Source organism: Hylaeus volcanicus, chromosome 4 (assembly GCF_026283585.1).
Source record: "Hylaeus volcanicus isolate JK05 chromosome 4, UHH_iyHylVolc1.0_haploid, whole genome shotgun sequence".
Lineage (NCBI taxonomy): Eukaryota > Metazoa > Arthropoda > Insecta > Hymenoptera > Colletidae > Hylaeus > Hylaeus volcanicus.
In genome coordinates, this window is record NC_071979.1 from 7,293,067 (window position 1) to 7,309,854 (window position 16,788).

General features: G+C 43.0%; 1 protein-coding gene across 2 annotated transcripts in view; it reads right to left on the reverse strand.

Moving 5' to 3' along the window:
* Positions 1 to 16,788, reverse strand: part of LOC128874607 (protein groucho-like) — a 147,981-nt gene that overhangs the window by 40,006 nt on the left and 91,187 nt on the right. Inside the window, exons 5-6 of one of the 2 annotated variants that reach the window (XM_054119497.1) lie at positions 10,884 to 11,021; positions 3,684 to 3,939 (exon numbers count right to left, since the gene is read on the reverse strand). In XM_054119497.1, coding sequence (XP_053975472.1) covers positions 3,684 to 3,939; positions 10,884 to 11,021 — 394 coding nt within the window. Of the gene's footprint in view, positions 1 to 3,683; positions 3,946 to 10,883; positions 11,022 to 16,788 lie in introns of both variants that reach the window. The other variant, XM_054119496.1, reaches the window with a different exon arrangement.

Genomic DNA, 16,788 nt, shown 5'->3' on the forward strand with positions numbered 1-16,788 from the left:
GAAGGGAAGGGCGAGTGGAAGAATTGTTCACGAATGTGGTAATAAGAGGAGACACGAGTGGGTACAATAGTATCTTGGTTATTGACAGAATCTGTCCTACGAATACGAGCCATAGAAACATCCCCACTACTGTTTCTTCGTAAGACACGATGCGAGTGATGTTAGCGGTCGATTTATAAACAGGGTTTATATACTTCAAATGCTGTGGTGTATTACCATTCAGGATATTATTCGCCAATTTTATACCAATTATCGTGTGAAATTGTTCGAACACGGCATCTTGGATATTAAAAAAATAATTACACGGTGGTAAAAAATAATATTAAATTTCATGTTAGTACACGGCAATCCTGAAGAGATAAATACCATTTTTAACGAACACGGTAATTGGGATTACATTGCATTCATTTCCTGGCGATGTCTAATACTACAAAACATGGATAAAAACACATGTCTAATTGGTAGAATGTAGCTCCCTTAAGAAGAAAACCCGTCGTTTGAATAAAGGTTCCCATCGTTGCAATTAAAAGGCTACTTAACTCGAAACAGCAAAGTCGCCTCGTTCACGCACGAATTCCGTTCAAGTACGCCGGCGAGCGAGTCGACTAAAAAAGAGCGGCAATCGTGCTCTTAACAAGCTCTGAAATTAAGGATGCAGTCTGGATTTTACAGCGGAAATAGAGGACTCTGCAAAATTTGCGGTTCCAGGCATATAAATATTAGCATCAAGAGTACAATAAAATATTATAATGAAGACGTTAAAATTAAATACACAAACTACGCAATAATAATATAATGCTTAACAAAATCCAATTGTACAAAAACAATACAGGCGAAAATGAAACGGTTTAATAATCTCGAACTTCCTCCAACGGTATTTATTTTGAACTCTCCAAGCCAAGGAGACTGCTCAAGCTTATAATTCTCCGCCAACAGCTCTTGCTCGCAAACAAGTCAGCCCTAAAGACTTCTCTTCCAGCTTCCAACCGCGATACGCGTTCGTGGTCCCAGTTAAGATACCCCAGCATCCCCGCACGCAATCGTTTATCAAATTTAAGAGCCGAACAAAGCAGTTCACTCCTCGATTCCCTGAAACGACGTACTCGCGAACAGCGGTTACATACGCCTGAGCTTTTAAAGCGGTTCCGCGGCGTCGAAAAGTCGAAAAGCTCCTCCAACGCGAAGAATTGAGAGCGTTGCTCTGGCTCTGTCGGGTGTAGCGGAAGATCGGTCGGTATTTCATTACGGGGAACCCGGAGAACGGTCGGAAAACGCGGAACAACGTGGAACAACTGGCCGGAGGTTATACTCGGCCCGCGGTAACATAGTTAGGCGAGAGTGCAGCTCGAGATATTGCGCGAGCACGGCACTGAGCGGAAGCGGAACGTAAGAGGGAAAGAAGGGAGAGACGTCGGTCGGAGAGAGAAAGAGGGAGAGGGGTTGGGCACGAGAAGAGGATGGATGGAACAGGCTGAGGGGCGCGAAGGTTTAGAAGAGCCACCTAGAGGTGGATGGAACGAAAAGGGGGTTGAGTCGGAAGTACTCTCGTGTCAAGAGGAGATTCTGAGTGCTCTCCTGAGAGACGACCATGCACGCCCGAGAGGGTGAGAGGGAGATAGATGGTGCTGGAGACGGGAACCAGAGCGAGACGGTCCACTGAAACGGCGAGGGATGGGAACGATGAACGGGACCGTGTATACGTGTGTACGTGTGCGAGATAGGAGAGTCACTTGAAGCCCTCGCGACTTTGTCAGCGCTACATGGAGCCTAAGTGCGAACGTTCTTGCACTCGTATGTCGTCCCAAGGAGAGGGACGAGGACGCGCCGGAGCAGAAGTGGATCTTCGAGGTCAAGATCGAGGGTTCTGGGAGTTTCAGTCTTAAGCACGATCGTTTGCGTCACCGTCGTATTGCGGGGAGGTTGAAATATCCCCGTGGCGCTGGTTTCCCGTACCCGTGCCAACTTCAACCTTTCGCGTTTCGCTACGCCTACCTTTCAACGGAACGGTTGAACGAACCCTTTTAACTACGAATTTCGTTATTAATTCTTTTAACGCTGCTCGTTTCCAAACAGCGACGTTAATCTCTGCCTTTTATGCAGCTAATTGGAGAACATAGGTCACTTTTAATAGTTAGAAATTCTAGAGTCAAGGTGAGGAGATACAGTCAGTGTCATAAGTATTCGTATCCTCTGTCTAGTGAAGACATTTGTCTAAATTAAATGACAGGTTTGGTGTTTCATTAGAAATATACGCATGTGCAAAGTTTATGCATGTACGTACTTATAATGAAAAACTTATTTGGGATCGTCGAGTCTATCATTTAATTTACAATTAGACAAATTTCTTTAATCGACATAGAGGGTATACTTATAGGACTGACTGTATATCTCTAGTATTTAGAAATTCATTTTGGAGTATAAGTAGTTAGAGATCAAATTTTTGTGCTATTTATAAATTTATTCAAGATTTTTCCATTTTTTTTTTCTTTACCCACCTGAGTCTGCCTTCTTCAGACCCACAATTTGTATTATTAATAGCTTCCAAAAAATCTAAAAAAATTCAAAATCATTCCTCAAGATCTTTACAACAGAATCCAATCATTTTTCCCAGTTATAGCATCTGAAACATGCCATCAAGTGCTATGTCCAAAGAAACCTCAGGTGTCAACAGCGACAAGAAAGGAAGCCATCATCGAAGATGCTTATCCGGCGATTTCGCTGCATGATTTCGCAGTATCGGAACTGCTGAACCGTTTGTTTGCAAGGAATCGAACGGAATGCAAAGTAACGCGAATCGTCTCATGGGGATCTGGTTGCAACGGCTTCCCATAGTGGCCGAGATAAGACCGTAGAAAAACAAGAGGGCCAGGTTGCAGGAAAGGCGACCAACCGAACGAGCAACGGCTTCTGCGAATCAGACTGTTGGTGCGCCCGTCTGATAGGCGAAATATTCGCGGACAAGATGCTGATGACGCAGAAAACAGCATGAGACACGAGGTCAGCGACTTTTGTAAATCGAATCCCCGTCGTTCGGTAGGACAGGTAGTATCACTGTACGGAGTATGGTGTCACAGTACGTAGACTTCTGGTATCGGTGTCGGAGCAGGTGGCATTTTGCGGCTCGCGTTACCGTTTCCAGAGATATTTGTCAGCCATCAACGTCGACAACCATTCCACGGAACATGTATTACTTATTGCTGCGTATCGACTACAATACTGGGGGTTAGATACTCCGGTAGTGTCAGATTAACCCTTTGGAATCGGATGTCCTTTCTGAGGGACATTGTAAGTACAGCAAAATTTGTTAGTAATTAAGTGCAATTTGTGAAGATAAACAAGGAAGCCTAAGATTGTAACCTAGGAGGCAGAAACTTTCAATGCACATTTGTGACTGTTTCAAACATTACCACACATTCGAAACGTATAAGGTATACAAGTTTGATTTTTGCCCGAAATATCAAAGCCACTTCAATTTAGATTATAAAAGGAATTTTAAAAAACAATGTACATTATTTCATCACATTTCTCAACTTTTTGTTTTATGGAACGACTTGGTGTCTAAACATTCACATAAGTAAAATACCATTTCATATAATTTAATACGACGTGGTGGCTGTTTGCACATTTTTTAACGAAATGGTTTTAAGTATAAACACCAGTAGAAGATCGAAAGCACGACTTACCACCGTTGGGCTTCAAGTCATCCGGCTGACCCCGATGATGGTCTGGCTTGGACAACATTGGGAGCGGATGGGCAGCCGTGCCTCCAGCGGTGGCAGCCGCACCCGGGGGGATACCTAATCCAAGAAGAGCTGCAGATGCTGAGGTAGGAAGTCCAGGTCCAGGGAGCGCTGGAATACCTGGATGCGGACCGATCGCTGCACCTGGTGGTAGCTGCTGAGCGTGCATCTGTTGGAGCAGCCTCGGTAGATCTGGCCTCTGTTGCTGCAACAAATCATGAAAATCAACTATTGTTACCTTTAAGAATTTCCTCCGAATTGTTCGGAGCAAAAGAAATTGCTTTATAACAAGAACATATTCGGATGTCTCAGAAACTATTAACACTAAACTTACCACAACAGGTCAAATGACCGTTTTCAAATTTTTATTTACAATTCTTACACGCTACGTATGAATTATATACAATTGTTTCACGCATTATTCAATTTAGTTGCAAGTAAAATATTTTTGCGTTTAATTATATAAAGAAATGCGTAATATTTCCCGAGACATCCTATTATTTACCAAGTACAAGGTGATACGAAGACGCGATATCTTACAAGTAGATTTCTTTATTCGATACGTGACCATTGTATTCGGCAAGTGTACCGAGACGTTTCGATGCAATCGCGAGCGTACAGCCAGAAATCTAATCGCGACGACAAGCGACAACAGGTCGTTCGGATAAGTCTGGAAGGCGAGATTAGATCGAAGAGCAGGTGACATCATTGGGCAACGACGAAACACGCCTCCGTTGATCGACGGTTGTTATCGCGAACGGATGAATTGACCGGGAACAAGCCGATATCAAGAATATTGCTCCGGCGAGTTGGTGATAAAAATAAATTCTCAGGACACTCAGGTCTCGATAGGTCAATTTGAGAGTTATCTTCGTTCAGCGTGAATGCGTAAATAATTCTGTGCTCGCATCGCGAAGTATTGGATTTATTTCCGTTCCTTACATGATTTAACATTTCCGTTGGAGCGAGGTGTCTAGCGCTTGTTCGATATAACGACGAAGTGGATGTAAATAGTACTGTTCGTCGTGTGATCAGAATTAGAGATTAAAGAGGGTCGAAATATAGCACAATGTCGCAGAGGACTGAAGAATCGGTGACATGGTTTTCGTTGTACCATTGTGGCTAATATTGGAGTCTTCGAAGAGAGATGGGAATATCCTGTCTCATTTTGGAATAATTTTTTGAACGCGCTCTTGAAGATACTGTTTATCTAATATAACATCTAGGCCAACGAACAAAAGTTCAATATTGTTAGCTGCATCCATCAGGAACTTTAATCCACTGGCATCCTCGATAAACAAAACTCTGCAGAGACCCCTCACAAAAATGAAAGCCTCAAATTATGATACTATTACCCTCGTCGACTTGCTCCTAATGACCCTGCTCTTCTCACATTCATCCCCCCGAAACACGAAAATTCCAGCAGCATTCAGAATAAAAAACAACCAAAACATACTTCATGAAACGCATCGAGTGCTCGTCGTTTCCATCGCGTCCATTTATTCCAAACGTCCGCCCGTCGTTCGTTACGCGGCAGGCAACTTTCCGCGGGGCAAAGCATACAAATCACGGGGTAAACTTGCTGCGCTTAAACAACCCTGGAACCGTGGTAAATCCGAAAGTACGAAACAAGTGGCGGGACTCTCGCGCGGCCTTTCCTGCGAGTAACCAGGAGGGAAAAGTTTCAGGGGGGAAACCTTACTAAACGTACACCCTTTTCCGTCGGTAGTTTCCTCGTTAGTTGGCCCGGGTCGGGGGTGTCGGTCGAGTTTCAGCTGCCAGACAAATTGTAGACCCGCGCAGCGAGCGTTTTAACGCTCGGTAGATCACGAGACGCGGCCACGCCGTGGTCGGAGAAGGAGCCAACATCCGAATACAGGAAGAACGGAAGGGACCGAACGAAGATGAGAACCGAAAGACGAGAAACGCGAAAGAAAGGGGGTGGAAGCGTTTCGACGGGTATCGGAAGTGGGGTATAACGAAATAATAAAATACTAAATTTATTAATTAAAAATCTTGATTTTATTACTAAATATAGAAGGGTCTTCTATTGCAATTGAGAGGGCAGGCGATATCCTAAACTTTCTCTTTATTCTGCAGTGACAGATTTATACATTATTTTTTTAGTGAAATAAAACGTCGAATTATAGTAAAGATTCCAACAACGCGAAACGGGGGATGAAATGAGGACAAGCGGAACGCGCCAGTCTTCCGCGAAACCTGTGCACTCGTTAAGGACTGGGGCGAGTATTCCGCGGAGTAGTTTGCCGAGATAATTAAATGGTTTAACGATATAATAACCCCGCGGCAAGGGACCGTCTGAGCAACCCACAAGACACACAAACAGAGGGAGAACGCGTGCAGGAATGAAATGTGCTCGGGTTGGCCGCAGGGATGCGACGGGTCGCGAGAAGTTTCCTGAGGATTCGAGGGGACTGGAAGAACACCTAAGAAAAGTCCTGGGCTTCCCGACGCCGGTAACGATAATAATCCTGACCTCAAGCCGTCGTGTTGGAATTCACGGTATCGCAACCGTTCTGGTCCGTTCGCGTCGAGGAGATCATTTCCGTGTTTGCGGCTTTGGGGTTCTGCCGATGATCTGGAAGAATTTATTCGTAGGGCAGGGCTCGTAGATCGTTGTCCTAATGTTGGGAACGTCGTTTGCATGTGGACGAATTGAACAGGTGTCCTCAGAGGATTCAACAGGAAAGTCGATGAAGACGCTTCTCCGTAACTAAGATTGTTTTATTTCGATTTATTTGAAGCATGGAACTTCTTTGAGAATTTTAGGTAGAATGTTACAATGTTTCATTAGAAGTATGTACATAAATAGACTCTACACGTTTATATATTCACGATGAAAAGTTTATTTGAAAACATCAAAGTTATTATTTAATTTAGACGAATTTCTTTAATAAACATTGATGATACGAATATTTATGGGACTGACTGCATATCTTAAGAGACACTCTCCATTCAAAATGACTATGAAAAAGATTCCAAAATTGACGAACGTGTTGCATAATCTCCAACGTAAGAAAAAAGGCATCGTGCATATTATTTATTAATTTCTACATTTCTGGAGTATCTGGAAGACTTGATAAGTCCAGTATTAGAACAGTGAACCAATTTCAAGGCCTGTAACGTTCACCGTCTTCGACCAAGTATCGCACGAGCAAGAACGAATCAGTGTGTTCAAAGGGAATGTTGAACGAGTAATCGTTTCCAGCTGCTTTCGTTTTCACTGCCGAAGATAGTTCGAGTGAGACACGAAGGGAAGATTAAGCGAGCAAACCAGGGGTTATTTCAATCCCTGAAATTTTTCCACTCCGGGACGGGAGGATCTTTTGTGAGTAGCGACAAAGAGGAAGTCATTAAGGTCCCCTTCATCTTCGCGCGAGCCTTCTTACTGCACCTGCATCCACCGGCAGGCTCGCCTCTCAGCAGTTTTCACCGACGTCGCTACTTGCTGACTCAACCAGCCGTGAAGATAGCGCCGCTAAAAGATCCGAGGGAGATCGTCTTAACCTTCTTCTATATCACACGTCGTTGACGCCTGAAAGCGTCTTCGGCTGCCCGTTCTTGTAAGAGATCACGAACGTCAGCAACATCGCCAAAGATTCAACGAGGCAAGCCCATACACGCGGCTAGCTTTACAAACAAAATACCCCTGTATGGTACCCGGGGGAGGCGGATGAAAATTTTGAAAGACCAACGCGGCTCGCTCGTTGCGATAACGCGAAGATTTGATCAACGATAACGCTCTGCGAATGAGTTGCGCGTATTTCCGGATAAGGAGCGATGACGACCATTCCACGCATAAATACAATTCGACGGAGGCGTTATCAGTCAATCGATACTGTTGTTGTTGTATCTTTTGTAAGAACGTGTTTCTTCCACAGTGACCCTTTCAGACCTGGCGTCCACAATTGAGGACACAAAATTGAAAAATTATCGATACTATCGTTTAGGGTGAATGTTGTTAGGGTGCACACGAAGAAAGACCAGTTTCCCTCGAAAACTACGCTATTACGATTCTTTTTATTTTTTCCATCCTAATTTTAGTCAAAATTATAATCATGTAAACATCGAGGAAATATAGATCTTATTATATAGATTCGGAAATATTGAAGAAAGTGTCTCGATCTTCCTCAACGATCGAGTCTAATCCCAGAGAATTTCATCGCTAAACTGATGTCAAACTTCAGCATCAGAAGGTGAGAGAAGAAAGTAACGAAACATCCCTAAATATCCTCAAACACCAGCTACATCTTCATCTCACCAAGATCTTTCAGTTCGGTATCAAAAATATCCTCGATACCACAGGAAACAACAAATCACACCTCCCAATACTCACGACATCTTCGATCCCAACACAGCCTCAACCTCCACAAATCGACTTCGAAGAGCACCTCATCCCGTGTCCATCTATCTCTCAACCAACAGAAAGCGTATTGTCGATTTCGTGTCCCTGATTCGCGGTTGTTCGTGGCAAACAGAGCGCGTGGAAAGTTCGCGGGGCGGTTGGTGTTTTTCTTTCGATCCGCGGTCGGTGACTGAAAGGATTTAAGATCACCGTGGAAAGACGGGGGGTTTGGACGGGGGTTTGCCAAGCCGGGGGAGCGATTTAAAGCGCGCGGAATCCTCGGATTCTGCTAAGGATTTGCCGCACGTAGCCCGAAAACGCCGCGGATCCGTGGAAGTTTCTATGGTCGGGGGTTGAGGCGGAGCGCCGGCGAACAAGCGAAAGGAGGTGGGGTAGAGAGAAGGGTGAATCGTGGCTGCGGGGGTTGGCGATGGTCGGGGATGAAGGAGGTCGAAGGCAGTTGGGTAGCAGGAATGCTGATTAGTCGGTGCTCGTGCGCCGTAACACTATAACCTATCCGGCTTGGAAACCGGGCAGGAAGACTCGGGATAAGATTCAACGAGGGAGGCTGTCGTGAGCGGGGGTGGTCGATGGTAGGGGTTGCAGATCAGGGAGGCAGGGTGGATGAGCGCGATGGAAGAGGAAGGAGACGAAACCGGGGAGAGAAGCCGGCGGCTTAATAGGGAGGAAATTGAGTGCTCGAGCAATATTGAGGAGGATTCGGGATTCGCCAGGATCGTATCCATCCGTCCGCTTTCGGATTCCTCGGGCGTGCATCGGCTTCCTCCTACCGCCCGCGCAGGGATTCTCATTCGCCGCGAATGCGTTTCACGCCGGGTTGAACGCGAATCAGCCCCGACGTATTCTGTCGGCCATTCTACTGCTGCGGAGGAACAGGCGAACGGGGCTCGGCCGTAAATTTTCGACGAAAAGGATTTTGCGGGGGGGAATTGAATCTTCCTTTTTCTCTCGTACCACTCGCGGATAAAGGTTCCAGGATCGTTGGGAGCGGCGCTCACGGGAAATGGGCGAAAAAGTGGCCCGGTAAACGTTCCGCAATCTGCATCCACGGGGATACAGACTATTTACTTTATTTGAGGAAGGCGGGAGCACTGAGTGCCTCGTGAAATGTGGGCATGGACTTCAGAGATGAATTCGGTATGTAGGGTGAATGCGGAGGCGCTTGTCTTGTTTGCTTGTATGGGAAATGAGCTATAACGAAATAATAAAATACTAAATTTATTAATTAAAAATTTTGATTTTATTACTAAATGTCACGCATAAGCTGAGACCTTTTCTCTACGTGGTGCTGCTCAAGACTAACTGACAAACGTTATAGGAAAAAGGTAGAATTTCTAGCAGTATTTTTGTAGTAAAATAAAATGTTGAATTATAGTAAATATTCCTAGAGTACTTTAATTTAGAATATTAATTTACTAAATTCAAATTGAAGAGGATTCTGAAGTGAACCCTAAAAAGGAATACCCAAAACGTACGATAAATAATATCTAATTTCACTCTAAAATTATTATTCATGAATATATTTGAAATGACGCCAAAATATTTTTATGTGGCATTCATGTACGGGGTGGAAAGGTATTTCATACTTGACTAAAACAAAAGAATTATCCATTAAAATAACGAATAAATTCTTTTTTTCACCATTCAAAAATTGTCCACGTGCAGACGTGAAAATTTCACTATGGAAAATGAAAGATTGGCTTTCGTCATAATAAATTTCGCGCCGCTATTGTGTTTTGTTCGCACAACCATTCCTGGCCAGTTCTAAATGGTTCCAACTTTTATCTGCCAATCGTTTCTATAACTTTACGCGATAAATGTAACAACCGACCCATCAAAAATATAGGAAAAAATACGATCTGTCCACAAATCACATCCGTGCCATATCGATTCGCAGAGCTCGCGAGAGGGTAAATTGATTTCGAATTAGAAAGCGGGAATTTCATTGCCCGCGAGCGTTATTTGTTTTTCGTGCCCGACGACTGCGTTTAATATTTAATTTACTGTTTAATGTTATTCCAATAATGGTCCCTGAACAGTTTCGACGGCAAGCACATGCGTCACTCTCTGCGTTATACACGCGTACAGTCCCAGGTAAAAATATATCACGCTATCGTTAAGTTTTGAGTATTGCGTAAATAATTAATTGTAGCAAATTGTATAGCGATATGAATATGATAATGATATAGGAGATATGAATTGGAGATATGTTATTTCATTATATGATTTTAAATAATAACAGAAATCAAAGGTAAATATACCTATTGTTAAGTAAATATTATTTGATACGCATACGTTAATGATACATTGAACATAATGATACATTGACATGTTGTCACTGCTTTAGTGTGCTATGATTTCACATTCTTGATATTCAACTGTTTCTTCTTTTATAATTGAACACAAAAGATAGATATCATTCGTTGCAATTAAAAAATGATCGAAAATAAAGCGTCTCAGGTACGAATACATTTAACTAAAATTAGTGTTCGTTAGTTGTACACGAGAAAATCTTGTAGAATAATAAAATGAAAAATGAGAAATAAAAGTTTCGTAGAATCCAACTTTTACGAGAAACAACAAGTCCCGCTTCGCATCAATTAAAAAATACTCCAAGCGTTATCGAAAAATAAAAGATGGCAGTTGACAGTGCGATCCTTTTGACCAGGAGTGTACGCGTACGCGGGTGTATACCGAACACAGTGGGCGCGTGTAGGTTGCAGAGAGTAATTTATCTTCCATTGGCGAGCACTCACCCCGATAATAGCGTTGAGTTCGGTCATGGTCACTTGTTTGGCTCTCTCAACAGCAGTAGCGACTTGTTGTTGATGTTCCTGGTTGAGAAACGGCAGGATCTGAGCAATTATGGCGTTTAATCTCTTCGCTATCTCTGTCTGAAAGCAGAAAGGAGAACGATCATTATTAAACGGTAAATCGCTTTACGGCCGATCGACGATCCATGTACGCGTAATTGAACGAGAATAACGATCCACCACCCACCTCCCCCTCCCTACGATCCTCCCACGGTCACTTTGAATGCATTCGAGAAGTATCATTCATCGAACACGACACGCAGTCGCGTCCAATATACGTCGCATAATTAAGATTTTATCGAGATCGTTATCTCCCTCTGTCAATCCATCGATTAAGCGGCTACGATCTCGACGAGAACACCGCTGGAAACTTCAATTTCCATTTCAATCGCGTGATCGACTGATTAATATCGATAATGAGTATCAATAATTTCGCCGTTTATGTACAACAGGATATTTAACCTGATTCGACGGGAGCGAAAAACCCTAACCACGCCCCCTTCGCGATATTCTTTTACACACCGGGTACACTCACGCGTACCCGAGGCGGCGAAACTGGTTCCATGCAAATTGCGCTTTTGGCTCGAACACGCCGATAAATGTTTCCTTTCTTTTCTCTCAATTACAAACCGCTCGAACACCTCCTTACATTTCACCGAGCCAGTCGCAAATAACGTTTGTATTTACTGTAAATCAGCGAGCCGGTGCGTACGCTGCGAGATTAGGTTTGAAAACAGGCTTCAAGCTGTACCTCGGCGTTACGCAATTAGCTAATTACTCCGTCATTATGTATTTACGCTTTCTGCCGAGTAGCGAGGGCGTTAGGGTAGTAAGCAGGATACGAATGTTCGAGGATAGGACAGAAACTGCACTTTACCTGAACCCAGTTTCGATCGAAACGTTAGATAAAAGTTTGAGACGTTCAAAGTTTAATTTGGTTAAGTTTATACCGTAACGAATAAATCAATTCAATTTAGTCTTAATCTAGGCCTTTTGAAAATTAAGAATATCCCCTTTTTCTGAAAAAAAGATATAATTTTAATACAAGACTTTTACTTCGTCCTAATCAGTAGTTATTACAAGTATTCGTAAATTGTCAATCTTAAACAAGTTCAGAACAAATTCCTTCCTAGTGCCTTCTTCATAACTTCGATACCTCGAATATTCAGTACCTTTCCGGTCTCGACGCAAGAGGTACATTATTCTCCAGGCCTATTTCTAAATTGGAATAGTTCATCGGTCCCAGTCATTCGAATAAAGATTCCAATTTTTATCGAACAGGAAACGTTCCTCCGTGGTTGAACGACGCGAGATGACGCCCTAGGCGACTTTAAGTCGGATGGATAAATAATGTAAGGGCTGGCTGAACGCACCCTTAGGAGGGAAACGAGTGCAGATGCAGGTGCGGCATAACCGGTCGAGGGTGTTTACGACGCCCTCCAGGCCAGGACTACAGACTGACGGGGATTAAATTAAATCCTCGCTGAATTGGTGGTGGCGTGGTCTCTCTTTCTCGGGGCTCGGCTCAATTTTCGTCCGGAGCGGTGCCGTCGGGCATTACCTGTATCTGCTGCCACCTCGACCGGAAATTAAGCTCCCTCTACCAGCAAGAAGTCGATTCACCTGCGGCTCACCCCTCGGAAAACCGCCAACTGTTCTGGACAAGTGACGAACGACGACTCTCAATCGTTTGGCCCGAGGTCGCGATCCCCTTTCACCCCTATTCGTCGACGAATGTAGGGTAAGGTGGCCTAAATTCGACCTTTTCCATATTTTCTTTTAAATATAATATTCCTCGCAACTAAGCCTAAGATAATCTGTTAAGTGACTGAATTATTTTGACGAGGTTCCATTTAATAAACCGGTTTCCCTATATTATTTAATTCGATAAGCGAATTGCATTCAATAAATTCTGTATACAGTATAATTATTTTTGTAATTCTGTTCAATAAATGAATGTTCTCCGTTGAATTGGATCGAATAAACATTTCTATGTGATTTCATTCAATTAGTGAATTGCATTAATTAAATTATTTCTATATAACATGTAGTTTCCTTCGATATAATTATTTCTGTAGTTGTGTTAAATAAATCAACGATTTCCATTGAATTGTACTGAATCGAATAAATATTCCTATGTACTTTCATTGAATAGATCAACAATTTCTAGAATATCGCCCAATAAATCAATCACTTCTATAATTCTGCTCGATAAATCAATTATTTTCAAATAATTGCATTCAACAATTAATTGCTTCATTCAGTACGTTTCAATCATATCAATTTATTCATTAAATCATTCAATAGAAACTTGTTATATTGTCCATCAATCACTTGGTACGATTAGATTAATTAGTCGATATTTATTTTTCTTAGAATTCTTCGTGTGAATACAACAAAAACCTAATTTTAAATAATAGAATACAAGACCAAGTACCTTACCTCCGTTCTTTGTTCATGATTGATAAATCAAACAACAATTAAAAATATAATATAAGTTAACTAATTTATCACATTTATTCTAAACTTATAAAATCACAGAGTCAAATTATATTAACTTGAAACGTATTATTAAGTCGTTTAGTCTACGTTTAACAGAAATTTGTCGAAACCGTGTAATAGTTTCGTAACTCAGATTAATTTTCCAGGAGATAACGACGCTATGGTTTCACGTAACAGACTGCGTTGAATTGTTCACGATTGGAGTTCCACCTGGATTCGAATTTTGATCGGCTCCAACTTTAACGAGGCCGCCGTATAATCGGGAATAATAATTCCATTAATGTATAATCGAAAGCGTCCCACTCCCGTTTCCCGATTCTGCCGAGGTTAATTTGTGTTAACGATGCGATAAATCCGTTTCAGAGAACTCCCGCCATTCGTGATTCGACGATTTCGTCGTCGTTGCGAGATGTTCCGTTAATTGAGGTGTCCGATCGTGGAGTGGCGTGCGTCTATTCGATCGTGATTGACGTGGAAGCTTTCGATTGTCTGGAATCCTTAAACCGAAGTTAGAGAGACCATCGAGCCATGAATCATTTACTTATTGAACAGTTCGAATCACAGGATTACGCGGCCTGGAATATCGCGCAATTATCGTCTGTTGCGAGGTTTGGATATCGCGTGAGGATTTTATAAATTGGATAATAAATTAAAATACCAAGCTTTCCATTTAAATCTCATTGAAGAATTCATCGAAGAATAAAAATTGCATGACCCACCTAAAAAGATTTCTACTTTTAAACATTCTGAAATCTGTTACATAAAACACTCCAATCAGATTTGAAAGGGCACAAAATTCTGTTCCTTATCGAGTAGAACAAAAATACCAAGCTCTCCATTCGAAACCTTAATACCTCGCAACCAAACAAGATCAATGCTAGTATCGTGTACCCGTCCCAACCCTCTTCCACAAACGGTACTTCCAGTTCCCCGATGCACTTTTACGGTTTCGTGTCGACTTTTTACTACTCCAATTACACAGCGTGTATCACGCAAGCGACTCGACGTGGATGCTTCTTTCCCATTAAACGGCGCCACTCAGCGAGAGCTTTCTCACGTTCGCAAAACGCGAGAAGGGAGACAAAGAGAGCGACGGAAACGGAAAAAGTCGATTCGTTGCAATAGGAAGCAGAGAAACTACCGGAGAGTGTCTGACGCTGAAAACAACTCGGTGTATTTACGAATCTCAGGTGCGCTCTGTGGGAATCATATCTAGAGATGCCAGACGCACGTCTTTGAGGGGTGACTTCATGATTTAACTGTGTACTTGTTAGGTTCTTTTTTTTATTCAATGAAGAATATGATTAGGAAGTTCTGGAGCAAGTGGCATATGGTTCCATAGTACTCTTATCAGAAGACACCCTCGGCTAGATTCTTCATAAGACTGAGTCACGTATCTTTCCAAACTCTTAGGTTTCCTAAGTATCATCTGGCATGATAACTGTGTGCCAGGCATCGTTCAGTATTCACGAGGATGCATGGCTTACGTCGAGGATTTATTCATCCCTTGACCTAGACGTAAACCATTAGAAAGTGAAACTTTTAGGCATCTCAAAAGAAGTCTTCGATTTATACTATGACAATTGCATGTACCCCTGTAGCAATACTCTCACAAACAATATCAAACATGTCCAAACTATTAGAAGGTGAAACTTTGGTGTCGCACAAAAAACTTCTTTAACTTTTACTATGACGACTGCGTGTACCTCCTAGAACGAAATCTTCACAAACGATATCAAACAGTGTCTACGAACATACAACCCGAAACAAACATCAACCAAGCAAGTAATCCTCCACTGCAGAGTTCAAGTATGATCGCGCGTACAATCGTGATTAAGTTTCTCCATTAAACGGCGCCGGTCCGCGAGAGTTTTCTCACGTTCGCGAGACACGGGCCGCGCGTAAGGCAAAGAAAGAGCGCGACGGAAACGGAAGAAGCCGATTCGTCGTTGCAATAGGAAGCAAAATACCGCAGGTTGAGGTGTCCGAGGCTGAAAACGGCCCCCGCGATGTACACAGATCCCAGAGCGCGTTCTGTGTGACTCATAAACGCTGGCTGTATAAACTCGCCAGGCAGCAGTCGGTGTAAACGCAACTCTCCCGTCTCACCTCTCCACGGTTCCACGGCGCTCTTGCAGTAACGCCAACACAAGCATCGCTCGCACGGCCTGGCACCAGCCGTTTTCACTGCCGCTTAAACGAGCCTCGGATGCTAATTGAAATATCGCGGCCACTAAAATTCTTGGCAAGTTTCCCTCTCTCGGGGGCACTGGCTGACGAACGAGTCAGGAAAACGAGGCCCCTGAAAGAAGGAGGACGCGAACTACCAGAGGTTTGTGGGGGTAGGAGGAGAAGACCGTGCCGCGGCGCGGGGAGAGTTGTTTTAATTACCCGTCGCCCTTCCGAGTGGTAGTCATTAGACCACTAATTATAACGTACGGGAAAATGAATCGCGCCATCCGTGAATGAGCTCCAACCCAGAGACAGCGAGAGCAACGTGGCCCGACTCGAACGAACAGATGCACGGATTGCGTCCGATGGCAATCAACCTCCTCCGCGGAACTTTCTTGCGCGTATTTAGCGTAATTAACTTTTCGTTGCGTGATTCGTATTTCACCTCTCGAAAAGGACCTCTTGCGTAGGTACAGTGGCTGCAAAAAGTTACACCATACTTTCTTTACATTCGCACGATTCATTAAAGAAAATTAACACATTCGCGACCGCTGACGTGAATCGACGTCACTTCGGATTCTATTCCTGGTATGAAAAAATTATGAAAATTATTTGTATGAGAATACAAAAATAAGTATTACGACAAACGTTAGATTCCATAGTTTTCAAGTGTCTCCAGACAAAATTTTAGTCCTGTAGACATTCCCATGTGAATCAGTCTGGCAATCAACGTGTTAATATTTAAAAAACATATTTTGTAACTTTTATCTTCGCCCTAATGATACAAATTTCCGATGTTCAGCTTCGGAATTTTATTATTTTCGTAAATACTCGGTATTAAAAACGCGAAATATCTGCCGGCCGCGAATGTGTTAATACGAAAGAAAAATTATGCGATATCGTGGTTAGCTGATATTGCGTTAACTTCCCTCAACAAGACTACAAGCTTTTGTATTTCTTCGCGTACGTCGCGACTGACATCCAACATTTCCACTCGTTTAGCCCAAGAACATCCCAACTAGCATCCCCGACGAATTCAATTAACCAAAACGTTTTTCTCGGCCACGTTCTCTCTTTCAGCGAAACTTTAACCGAATAAAATTTCACAGAAATTCTCCGAGGGTCGAGAAGAAGCCAATATCCACGTTATCCTGTTCACCAATCGCCCCGAAGT